This window comes from Haliaeetus leucocephalus, unplaced genomic scaffold, assembly GCF_000737465.1.
Source record: "Haliaeetus leucocephalus isolate CR32 unplaced genomic scaffold, Haliaeetus_leucocephalus-4.0 Scaffold201, whole genome shotgun sequence".
In the NCBI taxonomy this organism is placed as follows: Eukaryota; Metazoa; Chordata; class Aves; order Accipitriformes; family Accipitridae; genus Haliaeetus; species Haliaeetus leucocephalus.
In genome coordinates this window covers 677018-700934 of record NW_010972637.1, presented here as the reverse complement: position 1 = coordinate 700934, position 23917 = coordinate 677018, and the positions used below count along the sequence as shown (strand labels likewise).

The 23917-nt window shown below is 43.2% G+C and overlaps 1 protein-coding gene across 1 annotated transcript in view; it reads left to right on the top strand.

Moving 5' to 3' along the window:
• Positions 1 to 591: 591 nt before the first annotated feature.
• The window catches only part of LOC104830852 (neuronal acetylcholine receptor subunit alpha-7-like), a 66168-nt gene continuing 42842 nt past the window's right edge, over positions 592 to 23917 (top strand). The window contains exons 1-2 of the mRNA XM_010566027.1: positions 592 to 719; positions 18458 to 18597. Of these exons, the coding sequence (XP_010564329.1) occupies positions 641 to 719; positions 18458 to 18597 (219 nt within the window). The 5' untranslated portion in view covers positions 592 to 640. The remainder of the gene's footprint in view (positions 720 to 18457; positions 18598 to 23917) is intronic.

Genomic DNA, 23917 nt, shown 5'->3' with positions numbered 1-23917 from the left:
ATTGCAGGAAGGGATGCATCAAAAAGAGCAGGAGACTGGTGAGTTTCACCTTCTCCAGCTTCTGCACTATTGAAGCTTCCCAGCCACTTCTGCTGGGAGAAAGGGCAGGTACATGGCAGAGGGACCATGCCACAAGTGCTTGCTGCAAGTTGCACTGGTAGCTGAGAGAGAGCAGAGAGGGACACAAACTCATTTTGCTGGGAAACAGCTCTAGAGGCACTCGAGTGCAAGCACTGGAATTGCTGCAGACGTGCTGTCTTGAGTTAGGTACAGTCTGTGGGGATGTGGAAAGCATCTCCCAGGCAGCATGCTCCCCCTTCTTGCAGTACATACACAGCTGTGTGCTGGAACCACTAGCATTTGTTTCTGACCAAGAAAAGGCCCTGAGTGTCTGGGAATGTGAGTCCCAAGCAAAGTAACCAGCCCCTTTGTGTTTGGATTTACTGACCCAGCACAGAGCTGATTTGGCTCCTGGGGACTGGAGAAGCACATGACCGAATGTACTTCTCTGTCCTGGTGGGAAGCTGGTTTGATGCCTTATTACTGTAATTGCCAAATCCATCAGTCATTGCAGGCTGTCTCCAAGACTTCATCCTCTTTCTCCCTCTGCTCAGGAAGGATAGCCAGCCTATTTTTGACAATGCTCACAGAAAAGTGCTTGGGATTTGTTTATTCTGGACTATGTCTCTGGGCATCCTTGTTCCTGTCTTTCTTTAAAGGTAAGCTCATCTGTGGTTGTCCAGTTTGGGGTTTTTGTTTGGTTGGTTGGTTTGTTTTTCTTTTATTTTTTTCTAAACGCTAGTCACATCCTACCCCAACTCTGTTTTCAGAAGGACTTGTATCTGCTTGTAGTTTAAACTTTGTTAGGGTCCAGTGCTAGTCCCATTGAGTTTTGTAATCAGTTTGAATAAGTTTGTGGATCTTACAGTGCTGGGCACCTTCTTTTAAGAAAGGAAAAGGTGTGAGGGTTTTTTAAGGAAAAGTGAGTAATTGTCACTTTCAGAAATGAACTGAAATCATTGTGTTTCAAAAGGAGTATGTTCTTTCTCTCCTTAAAAAATTTAACCTAACTGTGGTTTTTGGGGAATGGGAGATTATAACTCCAGGCTGAGCAGGATGGCTGTGAAAACCCTGTAAGTGTGAGAGTGAAATGGTGTTGTTCTACAAAGAAAACTGACCAGAAGAAAATTCTTAACTGTTTACTTTCTATGCATCATTTGGGAAGATTTATAGCTGCAGAAATAGCTAAATTTACTATTTCTGGTTTGTTTTTCTCTTCTAACTTTTCGTGTGTTTAATAAGAATCCTTCCAGGCAGTGATGGGTATAAGTTGCAATATAAAAAATAATGGGCTTCTGTAGTCTAAGGTGTCACCTGTGAACAAGCTATCTTCTGAAGATTCATCATGTTAGAAACCAAAGTAGGAACTGTGTGATTCTTCCAAACATGGAGGATTGCAAGGCTAACAATAAAGAATTTTTAAATGAGAAGGGAGGTTGAAATAGCCACAGTCCTGAAAGATGTTCAGGGTTCTACACAAAATGTGCTTTTATTGATCCCTAACAGCTGAAATATACATGTCCGCAGCAACTATAAATTCTAAACCTGAGTATTCCAGGTGTGAGGGACCATGTCATGTTACTCAAGATTTATGCATAGAGAAAGGAGGATTATATTTTTGAAACAGAGAAAGTGGTCCACATATTGCAGAAGCACAGGGGCACAGGAAACTTAACATATATGTGATGTTGCACCAGATTATTCATGCAAATAATTCCTCATTAGTTTATCTGAATCTGCAAAACATCTATGCATTTCATTATTACAGCTCCACATTTCAGCTGCCTAATGTAGTAATAGTATTGCAGAAAAATATTTCCCCACCATGCTAAATTAAGAACCTTGCTATCTTTGTAAGACATTTCTGTGCTACTTCAGGAGCTGAACTAACAGGCAGGTGATGGCAGCTGGTTACAATATAACTCACTTTGTGTGCAGTCCAATTTTAAGCAGTTGTGTATCCTGTAAATACTGCCTTTTAAATACTGACTAATCACTAATTCATCAGAGGGGATGCTTAGTTTCTCTGAGCGGCACATGAAGACACAAACTGCTTTTATAAATAATTCAGAGATTTTTTTTTGTTAGGTGCTTTTACCAGCAGTTTACAAGTATGCACTTTTACAGACAAGTGCTAAAGCAGGATAAAATGAACCTCTGATTAAGGTGGTCTGTATTTGACCTCTGCTTTGTGGATAGGTTTTTTTTCTTTTTAAAGAAAAGAAAAAAGGAAAAAAAAAAAAAGCCCCAGGAATTGTGCAGTTGGGTCAGAAGAGAAAAAAGTCAGGATGATCTTAGCATGTTACCAGTAGCAGAGTCTTCTAACAGTAAGCTCCAAATGAACTCCCCCAGGATTCCTCAGTGCACCCACATGGAAGTCACAGCAAGTCCATCATAACTAACATCACTCTCACATAGTGCTGAGCTGTTTCAACAGAATTCGTAACAATTTCTCAACTACTGAAAAATCCTCCAGGGCTGTTTAACAGGAAAGTTGTGACAAGGACTAGGTAAAAAAGCAAAACAAAACAAAACATGAAGAACTCAATCATTTTTTCCAGTCCTTTCCACAACTTTTTGCTCCAACTTGGCTCTGCTTGCACTACTGCTAGGAGCCCTGATAGACATGTTATTCATGTTAGGTCTTTGAAGCCTTCCTTCCTGAAAAGCCTGGAGCCAGTGATGCTTTCCTGGGACACAGGCCCTAGGAAAAATCAGGAAACTGGTTCTCAGCCTCCCTGGATCCCAGATGAAATTTCTCAGAGCCAGATGTCCTTTCCAGACTAGGTGCAATCCTTGAAGGACCACCCAGAGGATGGTAGGACCCTATGGGTCCCAGCAGCTACGTAACACTCTCAGGTGGAGGGACTCAAAACCCCTGCTCCAGAGAGAGATTGGAAAGGAGGGGTCAGACCCACTCCTGCTCCCTTCTCAGAGCATGGCGCAGGTTGGGAACCAGGTTGCAGATGACCCTGCAAGGGAGTTCTCCCCAGAAACGTGTCCCGGTGACTACATGGGCACCTAGCCTCTCTGAGGAGCATTACCTTCAGCTCAGTGCACAGGCACCTGCTAGGTTTGAACATCCAGGGAAGTTAAGCGTGCACTTTCCTAGTCTCCAGTCAACCCATGCATTCTAATTACTGGGCTTTTATCTCCTTTTTTTTTAAAGTGAGGCCACTAAAGTGCCACACATGCCGCACAGAGCAGAGTCAGACCTCTTAGTTTGTTTGCTCTGTGCAGCTTGATATCAGGGTTATACTCTAGCCATGTGGCTTTGAAAAGCCTAGCAAAGGCAAAGGCAAGCTGAGGACAGAGCCCCTCCTCTGCTGTCCGGTGGGAATGTAAGTGCTCAGCAGTATGGGACAAATCCTATGGCAGGGGATGCTGCAAGCGAGCTAACCAGCTAAAAGATGTAAATTATGAAGTAACTCAGCCTGACTTGGTATACCCAGCTGGTGCAAAGCAGCTTTTCATTGGCTTACAATACAGAGTTGAATTGCTGCGCTACACTCATTTCATGCCTTCTCACAGATTTGCTGATTTAGATGAGCTCTAGTGATCACGTCAGAACACAACTGGTGATCTCTAGGACCAAATCCTCACAAAGATACTGTTCTTGGTTCACTTCCATGCAAGCAGGTGCTGTTTCTGCAGCAGCAGTAGCATTGCCAAGACAGTCTCAAAAGGACAGATTCTGCTGCCAAGCTACAATTTCTCTGATGTGAGCTAGTTAGACTGAGGTGACACGAGTTTAGAGATCTCTGTAGCAGGAAGAACCAAGCCTGGTACTTCAATACCTATATATGGAGTCTAAACTTCAGGCCTTAGCTGGGTAGGACTGATGGAACTGCAGTGAGCTGTGTTAATCAATCTGGTTTACTCCAAAGAGACACTGTTGAACAGATGTGAGAAGTCCTGTGCCTTAATAGAGTACAATGTAATGTCATTGGTAATTTAGGTGGTTGGTGAAGAAGCTCCACCTTTAGATCTCATAAATGTTACCAGACTAGAACCAGGTGTTAAAGTCAGATCCTTTAGAATCTTTCATACTCTTAATTTGAGGTCTGAAGGTTGCATTCACCTCAGTTCCCCACATTCTCTATGTTGATGCTCTGAGTTGTATCACTCCACTGAGTGATATACAGTTTCAAAGATAACAATGCAGCCGATGCAAGTTTAAAATAGAAAAGATATGAGGAAGACCTTTGCTTGTTTAGTGGGCACAGTTGACGGTTGGCCTCGATGATCTTAAAGGTCTTTTCCAACCTAAATGATGCTATGATTCTATGATTGTACAAGTAGGTCTTTTCTTGCATATTGGCTAAAAAGATGCCACACATGCACCTTGCAGAGATTGGAAATTACTGCCGGATCCCTGCCATTACTACAATATCTGGGAGTACAGACACCAAAGTCTGGCCACTCTGGATACTGAGAGCATGCTAAGGCATCACATAAATATGGAGTCAGATGGGATTAAATGTTCTTGTCATAACACATGTCTGTTTATAGGTGTCACTCTGTGATCAAGATCACTAGTGCAGAAACATGTGTCAACACATATAAGACGGGCAGGCAGAGTCCTAGGCAAATCTCTCATTATTTCCTGTGAGTTACTGTCTGCTACAGTAACTTGCTGTACATGCTTGCCTTTTGAGATTGACTTTTCAGTTCAATGAACCAGACGTCGTGTTCAATTGCTAATCTTTGTGTCTTCAGTGGCACAGCTCTAAGGCTGCTCTGTGTTATTGTAGGCACAGCTGCAACTGTGGAGCTGGCCCAGGCCTGTGAGAAGTCACCAGGCTGTAGGAAAGTTGGAGGTGTTTCCATGCACATTTGCTGATAGTGATCTGGGCTAAATCTTCTTGTGTTAACTCTCCTCAAATCTCACTAGAAAAAGTAGGAAGGTCCACAAAAAGCACCTGGGCCCTGACTTCACCAGCACCTATTATTATATGCACATATTGCTATAGCATTCTGCATGTGGGGGGGATCCAGAAGCAGATACAGTGCATGAGAAAGTAGCACCCATCTGGTCTTTGGGATGATGCCAGATGGTGCCTTGTGAGCCTTCAGCCTTGTTCCAGTGCAGGGGCCTTCCGATGGTCTCAGAGCAGAAGTTCCCGTTCCATGCACAGGGTTCAGTCCTAAAGACAGCTCCAGACCTTTTTTCTCCATCTGGTTTATTCTCCTAAGACATGTGGAAGACAACATGAGTTAGTGATGGCAGTAACATATTGGATGATTTTGTCAGCAACTGTGAAGTTCCAAGCAGTGAAAGAGGTGTTTTATGTCTCTGTGGTGCAGTGAGAACAGTGAACAGCAGCATCCCTTCTCACACCTGCATGATGAAGTAACTCTCTCCAGAGTCTAAGAATGGGTTACATCAGTCACAAAACAGGAAGTATTTCCAACTGAACATGATGGCTGGGATTTTCAAGGGAACATGTCTACCCAAATACCATTCGATTTTATTGTACATCCTGAACAAAGGGTTAGTACAAAATTTCATTTTTATGTCACAAGCAAAAAGGGAGATATAAAGTCTCTCCAGTTCTAGGGTGTGATTAAAGAAGATCAAAACCCTTTGCATAACTCCTGACATGGTTGGTTGAGGATGCGTACTGCCTAGAGATCCTGTGTAATCTAAGAAAAAGAGCAAATCTGCCTGAGACAGGTAGGGCTAGCACAGGCAATCAGTAGCATCCATGGGAATGAAAAAGCTAGACAGGAGTTCATTGCTGTTTTGGGACACACTCCTGAGCAAATATGTCTTGAAGAAAGAGTTTTTCTTATCAGCAAAACTGCTTATATTGCATTGAGCAAAGCAGGTGATAACAAGGCTGAAAACCAGAACCAGATGATGTGTTTGGAAATAACAGTCTTCCCACCTGGGGCCTGCAATTAAATCAGTAAACTGCAATAGGAAGATAATTTGTAGTCAGCGTGAGTACTTATGCATGTCAACAGTGAGGTGCAGGTGACTCTGTCCTGCCTTGCTATCAATTGGCTTTGCTCAGTTAGAGAAGCGGTGGTTACCAGAGCACTGAAATGGATGTCTGCAATCTTTATCACCTTCCAGAAATGGATGTCTTCAGTACTTACTGCATTCCAGAATGTTGCAGAGAAAGCCACAGTCTTCATTTCTGTCCTTAATGCAACATAGATTTGGGCAGAAAAAGGACTTGGAGGAAAGAGGCAGGCTTGAGGAGATCTCATTTCACATCGAGGACCTAAACAGCCTAAAACCAATTTGCAGACTGGACTGACAAGACTGTTTGCTGTGTTCCCTGAAGCTCAGCTGTGGCTATGTGGAAAAGAATCTCCGGTCACTTAGTTTTCCACCATGCCAAGAGAGAAAATTAAATTGGAAATTGAGAAAGATATGTCTGTAGTAGCTGAGGTGAGAGAGGATCTGATCTATACATATTCATAGACTGGTAGAATAATTTGGTTGGAAGGGTCCTCCAGAGGTTGCCCAGTCCAATCCCTTTTCTTAGAGCAGGGACACCTCTATTATGTTGCTTCTTGAGCAGTCAAGCTGGGAAGATCTCCAAGGACAGTGGTGTCCTCTATGGTGAGTACCCTTCAGAGAAAAAAAGGCTCCCTGATACCCTGGCAATGCCCCATAATGCAACTTATGTCTAATTAGTGCTATCCCTGTTCACCTCACAGAAGAGTCTGGCTCCTTCATTGCAGACCCCTTCCTCATGGCAGCTGAAGACAGCCAAAAGAGCTCCCCCTTGCTTTCTCATCCCCAAGCTGATCAAAGGCATGTCTCTCCATGTCTCATCAGACATGCTGTGCTCCAGCAGCCCCTTGTCTCAGTAGCCTCCACTCGACTCACTCCACAGGGTCAGTGTATATCTTGTGCTGCCGTGGGGTGGCTTTATTAGGCACAGAGCTAACTGTGTGTCATGCAGTGGGTCTCTCTGATGTTGATTATAGGCTGGCTTTAGAAGAGATTGCTGCTTAGTGTTTTCATCACCTTTGAGTCTGTAGGTTTGGGGAAAAAAAAAACGTAGGAAGTCATATAATGATGCAGAAAATACATTCTGTAATTCTTAGCCATCTTGTGCTCTTTTTTAAGAATTTCATCATCTTGAGTCTGCAAAGTGGCTGAGCAAGTCATGACAAATGATGGAGTACATTCCCTTGAATATTGTGGAATTTTAAAAAAGTCATCAGCAAACTGAAATCTAGCTTGAGCATCTGTAACAATAGGGAGAGGAGATAAAAAATGAAATAAATAGTTGTTAGATGGTTTGCAGTTGTCAGTGTTTCAAGTGGCAAATGGACAGCAACTTTGATTTGCACCCATTCTTGTTCAAGGCTTCACACACAATTCATAAAAGGCAACTGGACAGCTTCAAGAGCTCTAAGCAAAAGACTTGCCTTTCTAATATAGCCAAACAGCTATCCTGCAGCATGCTGTCTGCAGCAGTGTTTTGTTCAAGGTCTAAGTCTTCTAATATAGTCTCCAAATATATTAGGGTCCCCAGTTTCCATTTACTTTATAATTCAAATTTGTTGGATTGATATCTCAGCTCAAGCATTTCAGCACTCCTGCCATCATCAGATCTACTTACACGTTGCCTGACAATGACAATGAGAGGGCAGGATGGGAGAGAAAAGATAGATCACATGGGAACAGGTCTGTGGGTAAGGAGAGGAGACATCCTTCTCCAGAGGAGGCCTCTTCATAAGTGGGCAAACCATTTCCCCTTCGGGTCAAAATGCTCTAGCGGACTCAGGAAGTCTGTATGCTGGGGAATACAAGAGGGCAGGCCAGACAGCACAGGATCGCTTTCTGCTTTTCAGGCTAGTTTTGGTCTCTCTCAGAGACCAAGCATCCTGCATCCACAGGCTTTGCTACTGTATCACAAGATGACAGCCATACTCCACCTGGACATGTGGGGCACCAATGTTGTTTAAAGTATTTTTGTTTGCACTGACATAATTCAGGAGCATTAGATTGAAGTTGCCAAAGCTTTAGATCAACAGAGTAAAGTTAAGACAAAATCAGGCTCCCCAGATCATCATTGTCTGGAAGTACCTCATTTTCACTGTAGTTCATTTCTGCTCTTAGTCAGGATCAGTGACTCAGCTAATGCAGGTTTGGCTGGCAGGGTGCAGCAAGGAGAGCCACATATTTCATATCCCCACTGATCCCAACAAAACCAGGACTCGAGGCCTGTGCCTGAGGAAAAGGCAATAGCATCTAGCATCCTGAAAGCAGACAGATCAAGGCTAAACAATGCTCAGCTGTCACTGAGACCTTGTGACATTCAGAGTCTGGGAAAAAAAAACACCTATAAACTTCATGATACAGACCATGCTCAGCCACTTCTTATGCACGTAAGCAAATCTGGGCTCAATCAGCCAAAAGAAAGCTTACAATTTCAAGTGTCCTAGGTTAGATGTCCACAGACCTTTGATTGGTGACAAGTCTAATTTGCTCAGAGCCAGTCATTTACCTCATCAGGACAGTATTAGAAGCAGCTTTTGTCTTCCGTGTGGAATAAGTTCAGACTCCCTGCTGAGAATTTTCATGCCTCTATTTACAGGTCCCTGTGTCTTTGAAGACCTGGACCACCAAAGCCTCAGGCTTCTTTCCCTTGGAAAAAATCCCTTGATAGCAACCACTTCTGCTGCCAAAACCTATAAATTATCACCAGCCAGCTAGTAGCACAGCATCTTTCACATAGATGGGCAGCAAATTTAGCCTGGCCTAGTGAAAGCTCAGCAGTGCTGCTTAAAACATGGCTGAGTTTCATCTATAGATGTTTCATGTAAGTTTTGCTTCCCAAGTGGGAAACTATTTCAGATTTGGAGAAAATGTATCTTCACATTTCCCAGTTCAGGTACTGGGAACTAAGTACTAAGCACTGAAAAGGAGGACAAACAAGCAGCCGTTCAAGACACAGTCACAATTTCCATTAGGGTAGTCCATATCCCTTTCACTGGGCTCTAACACCATGTTTCACATCATCCAGCATTTGTGTTTCAGATACTGGAAAGACAAACTTGCAACTTTCTCTGCATTCTCAGAGCCATGTTGACTTTGGACATTTGTGCCTTGCCTGTGCCTTGCAGCCAGGGCAGTTCTCACTTTGCTCACAGGCAACAGCTGAGGCTTGACAGATGCCGGAAGAGTGCAGGAGGAACCATCACTAGCCTTGACAATTGCATTCTCAGTACCTTTGCTGCTTAGCATTGCTATGCAAGTACAGCTGGCAGGCTGGCAAGGCAAAAGTTCATTGTTCAGGAAACTAGCCATCTCTGGGATCATAACTATTGCCACTGACCAGCACTGCAGAGGAAGAAGGGGAAAGAATCACTGCAATGTCTTTGGGTATACTGGGTGGTTCATTTCCACGGTATTACTGTCTGTTACATTTCCACTCCAACCTGTCCTCTGCATTGCACAGGGAAGTTAATATCACCGCTCTTCAGTAACAACACACTGAGGCAATGGCAAGATCCCCTCTGAACTATGAAAAAAGGAACAAGCTTTCTCTGCCTGGTAAAGGCATGTCTGTGACTGAGGAATAGCACTTGGGAGAACTAAGTTTTGGGTTTTATCTTTGCTCTTTTCATGTCTTGGGGACAAAATTTCTCTTCCTAAGGGGTGCACTTATCTTCCTCCTCTTCCAGGGTCCTGCTGACCCTGGTATGGGCTTCTTTATCATTATATTGGAACATTTTTGGGGTGGGAAGTGGAGCCTGAAGAACTGTGTTGCACAGTAAACTGAAGATTTCATTGCAGCCTCTGTCACTGCTATTACCTGCACTGGGTTTAGGAAAAACACCTTCTTCCTACCTATTTTCTTCTCAGCCCTAACTAGACTTGCCTCTTTGTTATTATCGTTATTATACCTGTCTGTTCACATACGGCTTTCCCAGATCTGAGCTCTCCACATGTGCCTGGCATGTTGTTGAGTGGGCTTTTGATGGGGAGCTGCAGATCCCCTGTGACCCTTTTCAGAGCTGTCTGTGAATGCTGTGCTGATTGCCATGGCTACCTCATTGACAGCACTTGGTTAGTGAAGTTCATAGTGGTTTCCCAAGAAGGTCTTTCCCTTGGTTTACTGGTTTGGGTGCTGAAACATGTAGAGGTGAAGGGATGTAACAAGCTGCTCTGCAAGCCAGTGAGAGTGGGGAATCCAGAAGCACACTCCAGTACACTGATGACCATATCACTGGTATCTCACTCTCGTCATACGATTTTGTTTCTTTCTGTTGGCTTCCATTATTATTCCTCCCCACAAATCCCAGGATGGCTGGCAAGAGTAACTTTCAGACAGCCACAGCTCTCTCTAACATGTCTAGCAAGGGGAGTCCCCCTCTTCACCAGTGCTCCAACTACCTTCTCCTGTGCTCCCTTGACATAGAGTATTGTAATAATTACAGTTATATTGCACGGAGCTAATGTAAACTAGCATTACACTAATTAGCCAGTTAAACTAACTAGCCAGTTATGTTTCTGACCTGGAGCAATGAGGCAGTTTAGATAACTATCATATATTTGAGATGTATCCCACTGTTAATATCATAATGTGTGTCTCTTCACCTTACACACATATCTCAGCCTTTAAAACATCTGCACTAAGCTAGCAGGACCAAAAATATAATCCCATCCTTTCATTATGTAATGGCCTATATTCTCTTTTTAGCATACTGTCATGTGCCTAAAATCTTTGAGATGAAACCTTTCCTAGCATACCCTTTAATACCCCTCTCTGCTGGGAGCTCTTTATCTGCTATGAAAGAACAGAAGTGACCAATATCAGGAAGATTAGGTCCTTTTTGCTTATGAAAACATGGCATTTCTCACATTCCTCTGGGTATCTAATGAGTTTTGTGTGTAAGATGCAGAAACAATCTGCATAGTGAGAGCCAAAGATTAGAGTCAAAGATTACCCAGAAGGGAAGTAGATTAAAAAGAGGTTTTAAATGAAAGAGGTATTCAAATACACAACACACAAACACACACACACAGACACACACAGGGTTGAGGCAGCTGATGTGATTCCATTGTTTCTCATATGACTACTCCTTCCTGAAGGTGTGATGGCATGCATTTTAAATCAAAGGACATTGAAAGAAATAATGCATCTGCAGCCACAGATAAAAGCAACAACACTGCACATAAGAACAAAAGCAGATGGGACACATCTGTGTCTCTGGGGATTAAGGGACATATGGCAATGACATGCTTTACATTCTCTGAAATCTGCAAAATATACAAAAAATAAGGTGGGTGGTTATTTTATAGCTACCAAAGCATTAGAACATGCCACATTTTGTAAGTGCTGTTGCCATTCCAATTCTTTATGCCAAAGAAGTTGCCTGTGAAACAACCTGCTTTTTTTTCTGATACTATTCCTGTTACTTCCCCCATAATTCGTAATTGCAAATAAAGCATGTCTGTGTGTCTTCCTGTGATCGTTCTATTTGCATTCCCAAAGAAATAGCTAAAAATCCCTGTAAGAGTACAGTTATAAACTAAAAAGAAAATAAATAAGATTAGAGGAGCTATGGCAGAAGAGTCTGCAGGTTGTTAGGAAAATACTTGGAAGTTTTAGGATTTAGCTCTGATACCCATAGGTTTTCCTAAAGGCTTTTTGCTCTGTATATCTTTCAATTATAATAAGATTGTATACAAACATTACACAACAAAATATAACAATACCTCTCAGTATAATGACCTTGTTTTTTCAAAAAAGGCCAGAACTCCACTCAATTTGTTTTAGGAAACAGTAAAACAAACAGGCAAACAAACCAACCAACCAAAACAGAGGGAACATGACAAAGTAACAATACAGGGTGAAAAAAATGACATAGATGTGGTGAAACACCTGCAGGAAGTACAAGGGGGGTGAATAACTACCACAACCACATTATTGCTGCAGTTTAGGTCCTTTTATGAAGTAGCAGGGGATGAAATATTTAAAAGCAACAATGTGATGGCCCAGGAATATGCTGTTGATTTTAATTTACTGTGTTCTGCAAAGAGCTTGTATGTGCAAATGATTCTAGGAACTGTTTTTAAGAAGGGAAGAAAAAAAAAGGCATGTTTTGTAATTCAGAGACATGTTACCATACCTATGTGTGAATATAAAGTGATATTGGAAGAATATGATATTTGGTCTAAAAACCATTGGTCCTTTACCTACCAGTAACTCCCATAATCTTGTATAAATAAAGTAATAACTTGTGTGTAAGGCTCAGACCTCTGCCAAAAGAAATGAGCAACAGCTAGAACATTCAGCTAGCAGCTGGCCCAACAAAAAGTTCAAAGATTATGAAAATAAAATCAGGGATCACTACGAACCAGAGGTGGAATGGTCAGTAAATACAGGTACCATGGCTGAAAACCTTTTGGAAATCCATGTCCTTCCACCTACCCTCTCGTTAATATTTCATTATTTATTCTTTACTGTGCACAGCAAGCCAGAATGTGGCCCACACCAGGAATGCTCAGTCAAGGAGCTGACCACTTTTGGAGCAAACCTGGGGAATGGGCAAAGGTTGGACTCTTACCTTGTAGCTCAGGTAGCTCTGCATGCAAAACAGCAGGGGAATCAACCAGCCAAGACCAGACATGACAGCACAGCTCCTAGGAAAGGAGGGAGCATCTTGCCTTCCTAGGGATGGCATATAGATAGTCTGTCCAGAGCTAGCTGCAATTTTGACAGCCTACCAGATGACACTGAACAGCCTCCAACCCCAACAAACACTTCCCTGGATCTGAACCCAAACCCACAGAAGAAACAAGAAGTATTATGGTGGCACAGTGGAGAGAATGGGATGATGCTCAAGCATGGAAGAGGCAATCCATACCCAGAGGATCCCACCCAGACAGAGAAGGTGGAAGAGGTTTGTTGTCAGCTTGCAGCCATATGCCTAGAGCCCTGTGTCTCCTCAATGGGCCAAGTAAAATTCTAAAGGAATAAACCAGTGCAACCAGTGAAACGATATGAAGCACACAAGGAAGGAGGAAGGACTTTGCTAGTTTTAGTCAGGTCTTTTTCTTTTCCTTTTCCTTTTTCTTCTTCTTTTTCTTTTTCTTTTTCTTTTTCTTTTTCTTTTTCTTTTTCTTTTCCTTTTCCTTTTTCTTCTTCTTTTTCTTTTTCTTTTCTTTTTCTTTTTCTTTTTTCTTCTTTTCCTTTTTCTCTCTTTTTCTTTCTCTTTTTCTTTTGTCTTTCTTGTTATTTATATTTTAATTTATTTATTTTTCTCTTTCTCTTTCTTGTTATTTTTATTTTTATGTTTGTTATTTATTTCTCTTTCTCTTTCTCTTTCATTTTTTTCCCTACCCAGTGTTTTGGGGTATTTGTTTTATTTTTAGCTTTGCAGCCAGAGCAGATATCTGAGTTACACCAAGATCAGCATGTGTTAGGTCACCATAAAACATGCAGACCAATTGAGACAGTTCTCCTTGCCATCACTGGCAATAGGACATGAGTTCAGCCTGAGCTTGAGCTTGGGCATGCACAGCTGCTGACTTGGAGCTGACATCAGCAAGTACCAGCTTGATCTAATTTAATTGCAATGTCTCAGAGAATTCAAACCCCTTTATAGATATCATGAAGGTTCGCAGTCAGGGTGAGACACCATCTGTGCAAGCCTCAAAAGAGGTGCCTCTCTGCTTCTAGCTATGAACCCACACTTTGTCCAAATACATGGATGCAGTTATTAACATGCTTCTAGGCTTGCTTTGAGGAGGTCTTTGCAAATTTTTTTTTAATATACAATTATCCCGTGTTTCAGTCCTAGTCTCTTGGCCTAACCTGTCTGGGACATTGCAACATGTCTGCATTTAATAAACAGGATGAAATCTCACATGCAGACTATGCATGTGAAAGGAAAGACAGAGCTCAGAGTGTAAGCTAACAGCAAGATATCCTGCTTTATCTCCTGCTGAAATAGTTCAAGGCAAGGATGATGCAGGGAAACAAAGGAGGTGAAGGACAGCTTTTCAGATACATTTCAGAAATAAGACCTTAGGGAACCTGCCATCTTCTGTTTTCTTGCTGCAGGTTCTTCCTTCACATCATAGGACTCCCTGATCCAGCACAGAGGATACCACACAGTACCACCCTACTTGGGAAGTTCCCTGGACTCACAGCAATGCATTTGGAGGGACCGACATTTTCTTGTATCTCCTGTGAGGGGAGGTGGTAGCATTCTGCAATAGAGAAATAACTCCTGGGCAGGTTACCTTGCTGTGCAGTTCTCAGACATTCCATCCTAGAAAGAAAGATGAAGTTTGGCTATAGCATGTATTCCCAAGAGATTGGTAGCAGTTTGTAGGTTGTGTTGATCAATCAGTGGGTTTCTTGCAGACTTCTTTGCACATGCAGAAGCATGGAAGGAGATTGAGAAAGGTATTTAAGAGTTGAATGTAGTGCACAAATACCTCTGTTGTCCACACAGCTCTTCACAAAACTGCCAGAGGATTGGTTTGCCTTGTGCCTCCCAATTGCCTGCAAACTCCAGGAGCAGTTCAGGGAACAATTTTAGATTATTCAGAAGGTAAAGCTTGAGGGACAATCTAGTCCTTGGTTCTAGTAACTCTGTGTCTCCTTTGTACTGAGAAGCCCAGCACTGGACCCAGCACTCCAAGTGTGTCTCACCAGTGCTGAAGTAGAGAGGAAGGCTCACCACTCTTGACCTACTGGTAAGGCACTGTCTGATGCAGCTCAGGATGCTAGTGGCCTTTGCTGCAAGGGTGCATTGCCACCTTATGGTCAGCGTGGTATCTAGAAGGACGCCCAGGGCTCTTCTGCCAACCTGGTCTCCAGTCAGTGGGCCCCCAGCCTATTCTGGTGCCTGGGTTTACTCCTCCTCAGGTGCAGGACTTTGCACTTCCTTTCATCGAACTTCATGAGGTTCCTGTCAGCCATTTCTCCAGTTTTTCAAGGTCCCTCTCTCTGAATGGAAGCAAAACCAGGTCCTGTATCAGCCACTCCTCCCAGTTTTGTACCATCTGAAAACTTGCTGGGGGTGCACTCTGCTCCATCATTCGTAATGGTGTTGAACAGCGTTGGCCCCAGTATCCACCCCTGGAGTACTCCAGCACTGGCTGGCCTTCAGCCAGACTTTGTGCTGCTGACTACAACCCTCTGAGCCTAACGGTTCAGCCACTTTTCAATCCCCCTCACTGTTCATTTATCTAGCCTGTATGAGGATGTTCTTGGAGACAGTGTCAAAAGTCTTGCTAAACTTGAGACAGACATCATTCACTGCTCTGCCCTCAGACTGTACTGAGATTGTAATTTCCTACTGTTTCAAAGATAATCCAGAAACAAGGGGGACACTGTCTGAGGCAGTGGGACATAAGAGGCTTTCTATAGCTCAAAGATCCTTTATCTAGAAAGGATCATACCCTTCGCCAGTACTTTCCTGTAACATGCATAGGCAAGTAAGTCTGGCATTGCTTTTGGGAGACTGACCTGGCAACCTCAAAATATTGATGTCCAGCTTCCAGCCTAGTTTAAAAGACAAAACATTGCCACTGCTTTTAGTTAGATTTCTGTGACTGTGGGATAGGCAGTGTTAAAACTTATTCTACCACTATTCCTGAGAGATCCAGACTTCCCCATCACCAGCTAACACTCCATTTAGCACATAGAGTTCTAGTGTCACAATGCATTAGCACAAGCATTAGAAGGGAAAAAAGCAGAAATCTCTCTGGAGTATGAAACATTAAGTATTTGAAGATTACAATTTAAAGAAAAAGTCTATGAAAATGCAAGTCTGACTTGTCATCCACCTTGGTTCCTTCTCCAGAGCAGCTGTAGCAGAGAGATGGCAGTGTGACCAGCCTAGCCAGGTCTTTGTGGTACCAACAGCTGCCACAGCTATGTGCCAGGACACCCCAAAGGCTCCGCTGCTTCTGAATCTATGTAATTTTGTGAGCAAAACCATGCAGCACACAAATATGTGGTTACCAATGCCAACTCAGCAGGCTAAGAATAGATCAGCTAAGGCTATGTTAACAATTTTGGATACAAGAGGTCGCAAAGTAATACAATTACATTACAGAGGGGAGAGTTGAAGAATGGATGGAAAACCAGGCACAAAATTGCAGTACCGGGCTACTTCAGCTCACAAAGTTTAACAGAGAAGGGGGCCTGGCTTTAGCATGTTTGGAGCACACAGTACAAAGACAGCTTTCCGAAGCACACAGCAAAGGGTTATGCTCAGACCTCTCGTGGGGGGGCTGCTTTAATGCACCACGACAGTGATGGTACTAGGGCAGTCTAGCAGCCCAGCCAACTTCCAGAGAGTGGTGAAGGGCACTTTTCCCTTGTAAAAGATGAGGCAGCCAGTTTAAAAGGAAGGTTAAAGGCAAATATTACATAAGTACTCAAGATGACAGCAATAGTGCAGGCAGTCATATCTTCCCGAAAGCACAGGAACATGGAGGAGGGTGGAAGCGGGGGTGAGCAGGTGAGTGGAAGGACAGCAAATTTGCTCAAAACACAGAGTCTCTTTCCACAGAACAATGTGTAGTGATTTTCACTGGTTTCCTTTTTACAGAAGGATCTTACAAGGAAATTGGGGTCTGCTGAGGCACTGGAAAACAAGCACTAAGGCCATAACAGAGGACTTCTTAAATCATTGCCTTGCAGGGAAGATTACTTAAGCTGGTGAAGGAGAGATACTGTGGCCAGAGCTTGTCTTTGCTGATGGCGAAAACATAGCATCCAATATTGACATGTCAGCAAGGGCTATTGAACCGGTGCTTACAGCATCCTCAACCATGAGCATGTAGTGTATTAGGCAAGAGCAGAGAGGGCCCATGAAGATGATGTGTTGGTGTAACTTACCAAAGTAAACAAACGTACTCTTCCTTCTTGTTCACCAGGCACTGTCATACCGGAAAGCCACAAAGCTCCCTTTAGTATCAGGAAAACTGAAGAGAACACAAATTAAACAGACTTATAAACTGTTCATAAACTAAATTTATTATTAGCTTTAAAAGGCATGGCTGCTATGTTAGACAGCAGCTTGTTCCAGGCTTGCAAGGTTTGCTGAGCACAGTAAGAGTCTGGGGAAGGCAGAAATTGCTGTTATGGTTTGTTTGCATTGTCAAAAAGATATTAATCATAACCACTGTGAAAGGAGTCCTGGTGTCAATGTGCAGAGCTCTACTCAAGAGTTAAAAAAAGTCACACACAGTGACTGGGAGCTGCAGTGCATAAAAAATGCTTCAGTCCAAAGTAATAATAATTTACAGTGCAGATACCCTGCCAGGGACTGGATTTCTACAGTTCAGGGAATACGCACTCATGCTGACAGGACTGGTTTGGCCTCAGGGAACCTGCAGCCCGTGACCCTCACACTGTTAGATGCAGCTTTTAGGTAGAGCTCAGGCTGCCACTGGCCAGAGCACCAACACCTACTGTTTTGGGGGACCCAAGCACCTGTGCAGTGTCCTAGCAAAGTACTCACCTTCCTGTGGGAAGAAACCCAAGCCATCACTGCTACCCTGCCCCATGCATGGTTGTTATGGCAAGGAAACCTGGTCACACAGGTTAGATGGATGCTCTCCATACCCACCCCAAAGCTGGGGAACCGGGGCATCTTGCAATTTAAGCATAGACTGAAATTCTGCTAGCCTTTAACATGCTCATGTGTTTGCATGACAGCTTCTGTGTTGAGGCTGTTCCCAGTAGCAGCTGAGTTAAGAATGTAACACCAGAAATTCAATATGTCATTATACATACCTGTCAAATACTCTAGTCTTCATACCACCACCTCATTAGGTGTTAACAAAGTGTGCAATCCTTTCCATCAGAAGGAAAAAAGGCAAGGGAAGTAACCCTAAACCCAGAAAGACTGCCACACAATTGAAGAGGGTATCAAGGCTTGTTACTGTTTCCTGAGCACAGAAAAGGGGCTGATACATCAGGTCCAAAAAGTAATACCGGTTACTCATACTGGGTAAACACACTATATGTCCAAATAATATCAGCACTGGCTTACAGCAGCCAGTCTCTAGGAAATAAATAAGAGCAAGGAAATAAAAGTGCTCTGACTGCCTTCCAGGAAGCTGTCTGGTGGGTTTGGAGCCACATTTCCACTTGCCATTAGCAGGAGGGGCACCAAGGAAGGGGGACATTTACTCAGAGCCGCAAAGGCTGTTCAGTAGATTCTGAGTGCTAATAATGGGTTAGAGTGTAGTGGTTAATTTTTTTTTAAGAGCTCATCAGTCATGTATGCAGAAAAGCTGTGTCTGTCACACCCATGTGCAGAATTTTGGGAACTTTGGGGGGAGTTGCTTTCAAATTACAAACCTATTAAGTGGGTTTTTTCAGCAAAACAGACAATGGGGACAGTGTGACCAGCCCGAATGACAGATGCCTTCTTTCTTTTTCACTAGTCTCTCAGCAGGGCGAAAGCCAGAGACGCTTGTACAGAGAACTGCTGAGAAACTACAATCGTCTTGAACGACCAGTAGTGAATGACTCCCAACCCCTTGTAGTCGAGCTCCAGCTTTCTTTGCTGCAGATAATTGATGTGGTAAGTTACTTGCTGTTCTGTTCTCTACCCATTCGGCATAACAAATCTGATCTCTTGTGTAGGGACCATATTCTTCCTCTTAAGCAGGCTATCAGAGGTGAAAGCAGACTATCTTTGGCTAAGCATCCTCCCTAAGTGCTGGAGTACATGCTTTGACACTTTGGAGGAATATCCCCCTAAAAGCACAGCCATCTCTGATACAACATGAGCAGCAAGGAGATTAATTATGTAGTTTTTTCCATTTGTTTTAAACAGAAAAAAGAAAGCAGTAAATTAGAAGCCACGTGTTACTACAAATTATTAATAATACATTCTTCTCAGAGCTATGCAGGATGTGCAGCATTCAAAGCTAGCATCACTGCACTCACTTACACTTTTTCATTAGACATTATAATGGCATTGGCCTCTTCTCCCATTATGTCTTTACCATGCACTGCAGTTGAAGGGGCCGGCCCTTAGATGAGGTTAGAAATAAGTAAAAGCAAAACCTGGAGGCACAGCCCTCTAATTGTCTTGACTGCAACATGCTTTTTCAGAATTGGAGATTTGACCCATGGAAAATTTTAACATAATAATCCAAATCCCTTTTTTCATCATGAAGAGGATTCTGTATGATAAACCATGATATATAGAGAGAATTTCTTTCATCTACATGGAAAAAACAAGCCAGAAGAACAAATTTGACCACCTTCACCCTGTCAATACAGCAAACTGCTGAACACAGTAGTGTTCCTTTCCTCATCCTACCCTTTCCATAGTCAGTATTATGGGCTGCTTGCCAATAAACCATCACTGTCATGGAGGGAACAAGGAACAGGGAGAGAGATGTGCAAAATTTTGTGCAATTGCAAACCAATTTGACAGAGGCCTCAAATATTTAAACTTTTTAAAGCTCTCACAATCTTTCTGAAAATCCATAGTGCACCCGGTGTTCTTTCTGGAGAGGTAAGCAGGACCCTGAAAGTATAGCCCCCAGCATCATGCTGTACAGGTGGCAGGTCCAGCCAGTTGCAGTGCTCCTGGAGGCAGGCAGCAGCAGTCAGGCAGGGTAAGCAGCTTTCTGTTTTGAAATGTTAGCAACTGCATTGAGCTGGAAGAGAGAGGAGATCAGTGCTCTCAACTAAAGTCACTCATTCACGGCAGGAGCTCACAGTCCTCCTCATGAATGAAAGAGCAGAGAAATCCTCCAGCTAATTTCAAGTAAATTTCAGCAAGCAATTCCAGGTTTAGCAGAGGCATCTTAGCTCCAAAGATCTTGCTCCAGCCCTTCTTTTTGTGATGGCATTTTCTTGTAGTAGTTTGAAGATTAGGGGTGGTAAAGGGGACTTTTTAGCCTTAGGGCTGTGACTGTACATTTTCAGAGCCAGTTAGTCAGGAGGAGAAACCCATCCTTTCAGGAAATCAACATTTCTTTAAGCACTTTATCTACATTATGTCAATGTCCATTACAACAAATTTAATTCCAGTCTTCCCTTTTGATTCTCCACAATAGGAAAGAGATAGTCTAAATGGTCGTACATACCAGAAACAAAGTTTTGCTTCCCTCCATCTCTACACACACTACAGATGCTAGAAGTTAATCAGCTCCAGAATATTAATGACTTGTCCCAGGCTCATGATCTTGCAAACTGCACTCATGGTGTTTTTAAAAACCATCCAGAGTCACCTGAAGTGTTTATCATCTTGCATGATGCAAAAAGGTGCCTGTCTCCTCTTGGGAGGGACAGAAAATCCCTTGGCAGTCAAGTCCCTGTAGTAGAAAGGTCACTGCGGCATCAACCAGTGGCTAAACCAACTGGCCTGAAAATCCACTAAACACTGCTCCCATGGGTCCCTAAATCAGGAAGCAATGCAGGAATATGCCAGCAACAAGCAGGTTGTGAGCATGGACACAGGCCCTCAGCCTCCATAGCTGGCTGGACAGACTGCAGTTTCTGGATGCTCCAGCTGCTGAAGAAAATGTCTGCTTAAAAGGAGGGTCATGATAGCCACAGTGATGTAAAGAGTAGCAGGCAAGGTACAAAGGAGAAGTAACCTCTATTAGCTGACACACCATAAGGCAAATCAAGCAAATGTGTCTCTGTTCACTCAGATGGGAGGCCAGGCGTGAGCAGACTCTGCCTCCTCAGCTGCCCCACCTGGCACAAGACAAAGCAACTGGAGCACAGTTGCTTCTTGCTCAGGGAAAGGGCTAGACAGCATCACAGTCTTGGCAATGGTGTATGCACTAACAAAGCACAAAGCTGCTCTTTCTGAGGACTTGTGTGTCCAGCATGCTCCATTACCATAACAGAGCAGGGTGCTAGGCAAGGTTACAGGCTGAGGGGACTTCATGTACTGTGCTCCCTGGGGAGGCAACAAGGACTCCGTGCTCAGGGGAGTATGGTGTGCCAAGGCATACAACAGTACTGCTGGACTCACTGGGATGCTTTGCAAGTAGTCACTGCAATGGGTGTGAGACAGTGGACACTGGACTGGTTTCTCTGCAGGAGGAAATTATGTAAAGAGGATTAAAATAAGTGTCCTGTTTTATTGTTGCATGGAAGGAAGAAGGGTCTGCCACTAAGACTCACAGCAACTCAATCCTTAGCCTTGCCAAGAACTGGCATTACATCTAATGCACTTCTACATGGGACAGGCTCCATGACATGCCTCCATAAGTCTGTTTCCTACACATACTGTATTATAATGTAATAAAATCTAAATTCATTATCTGCAGCCAGCCTACTGAGAACAGGTCTCTTCTGTCAGGTGGCTGGAGATAGGATGAGAGGAAATGGGCTCAAGTTACGGCAAGGGAGGTTTAGGTTAGATATTAGGAAAAATTTCTTTACTGAGAGGGTTGTCAGACATTGAAATAGGCTGCCCAGGGAAGTAGTTGAGTCACCATCCCTGGAGGTATTCAAAAAGCGAGTAGACAGGGTACTCCAGAACATGGTTTAGTGGGTATGGTTGATGGTTGGACTCAATGATCTTGAAGGTCTTTTCCAACCTAAATGATTCTGTGATTCTATGATTCTATGATTCTAACAGCATTGATAACAATCTAGATTCACTTTGGTACATAGAGAGGAAAGACAGCTCTGAGGTCCTTGTGGTTTGCCAAATAATAGTGCCAAGTGACTTTACTTAAAATCTCACCTCCTTTTCTCACATCCATTCAAGGAAAATTTCAAAGCATGACTACCTTGGATAAGGTTTTCTGCTCCTACCAGCATGTCTTTGCCTGCACAGGATCTGTGGGGGTTTTAGTGCTTAAAGCCAGCCATCACACTCAAAGCCATGAAGAACATGTTCTCTGTTTGTCACAGTTGTGGCAGACAAATGCAAGTGAAGGATTCCTTGTCATTAGGGTTAGGACTTTTTCCAAAATTATGTTAATTCACAACTACAGCCAAGACAGGCCTCTTACATCCAGGAAACAAATGAGCAGAAAGACGAACAGTTTATACCCTCTTTAGCAGTAGGACTCAGTTCAGTTTGCCTTGTCCTCTATGTGTAAAGACAACTTCATGCTGAGCTCTCTCACATGTATGCTGTTTCTGAGCATCAATTTTGCTTGGAGCCTGCCCTCCACCCTTCCCTGGCAGAAGCCAGGCACTCCTTGTGCATCATCAGGGCATTTGGCTGGTGATCTTTCCCTCAGAGCACTGTCAGGCCCTGCAAGCCCTGCCAGCCCAAGCAAGTGTAGACCACATCCAAGAGTACTTGGAACAAGAATTCTCTTCTTATTTTGTCTAAGAGCCCAGCCAGTTGATCAGTCTAGACCAATTAAGAAATGAGGCAAGACATATTTCACAGCAGAGGAAATGGAAATATTTTTCCCTTGGCTTAATGTGATAGGAGCCTACTAGGTAGAAACAATATGTCATCATGAATGATGATTTTCTTTGCTCCTATTGGCATTTGCAGGGGACGTTATTTGAAGGGGTCTACATCCTTCTTGTGGAAGCACTGGTGAGATATTTTAAAAAAATACAGTCTTTATTTTCCAGCTTTCTTTCTGCTAGTGATACTATTTACCATTGTCTTTGTGTCAGTGCATCAGTACCACTGCAACAATAGCCTCACTGCACTTGGTGGTCCACAGGAAAAGCTTGTTTTATTAGCTCTCTAGCCTGCATGTTTCCTCAAACTGCAAGTTTAAACGTACAAAGAGAAAAAGAAACCAAGCAGTCAACCAGCAGAAGAGTTATGAAGAAAAAAACATGGCCAGACTAGAAATTTATCACACATTTTTGTAAAACCATCTAAATAAAGATTCTAATTTAAGAAGAGTGCTACAAGGTGGCTGCACAATGTTGCAGAGATAATAAATGCCTCAAAATCCCCTTCCAAAAGCAAACACACCTCTGAGGTTTCCAGTAGCTACTGAGTTGTTGGCTTTCAGAGGCTGTACACTGCTAAGCACACTCATTAGCCTCGTGCAGGAAGGAGGGCCTAGCCACCATGCAGCTCCTGATAACGTTGTCTTCTGCAAAGTCACCCCGAAGGTCTAGCTGTTCAGCTCCCTGGTTATGGCAAAGTCCTGTAGTACTTTTCTCCTCCAAGTTCACCTTCCAGCTGCTACTGACCCCCCAAACCACCCCAGGAGCTGACAGGTTGTCTGAGTATGTAATGCCACATGGTTGTTCAGGTGCTCTTGTGGAAATTTCCTCCTGTTTCAGAGGGCATAATGACTAGAAAAAAGGACTGTGAGTTCCCAGCGGGAAGCCACAAAAATAGTGAAAAAAACCCCAACCACCCATGAGTCATTTTGCACTTCCAAAAGCCAAAAAATACATCATTTTACTCTATTTTGGGCTGCAAATCTGAAACAAATGATGTATATGGAAAATTTAGTATGTACTGGTTTGATTTGAACAGTGTGTAAAATGATTGTACATCGTAGGGACTGAAGGATCATCCCAAACCTGATCACATGCTTGCAAATAGTCTCATTTAAACTATAGATTTTGTTGCTGCAGTGTGTCAGAGCTCTTGACATGTTTGGAAAGCAGCAAGCCAAAGTAACAGAAGAGTTTAGTGGGGTAACAAAGAACAAAGATTCAGGTTTTCTCCTGAAAACTGGGTCTGTGCCTTGCTGTGAAGGGAAACCAGGGGAAAAGTTCTGCGCATACTTTCCCTGAGCCTTCAGATGCGGTCATTACCACTATAAGCAGCATACTAGCTTAGCACACAGCAGTTTTGATCTTCTCTACCAGTAACTTATCAAACTGTTGGGGTTGAGCTTTAGCTTGCACTGGTTTTCCCCTAAATCAGAGACTGCAGCCCTGAAGGAGTTGGGGGTTTTTTGATTTTGGGTTGGTTGGGGGGGGGG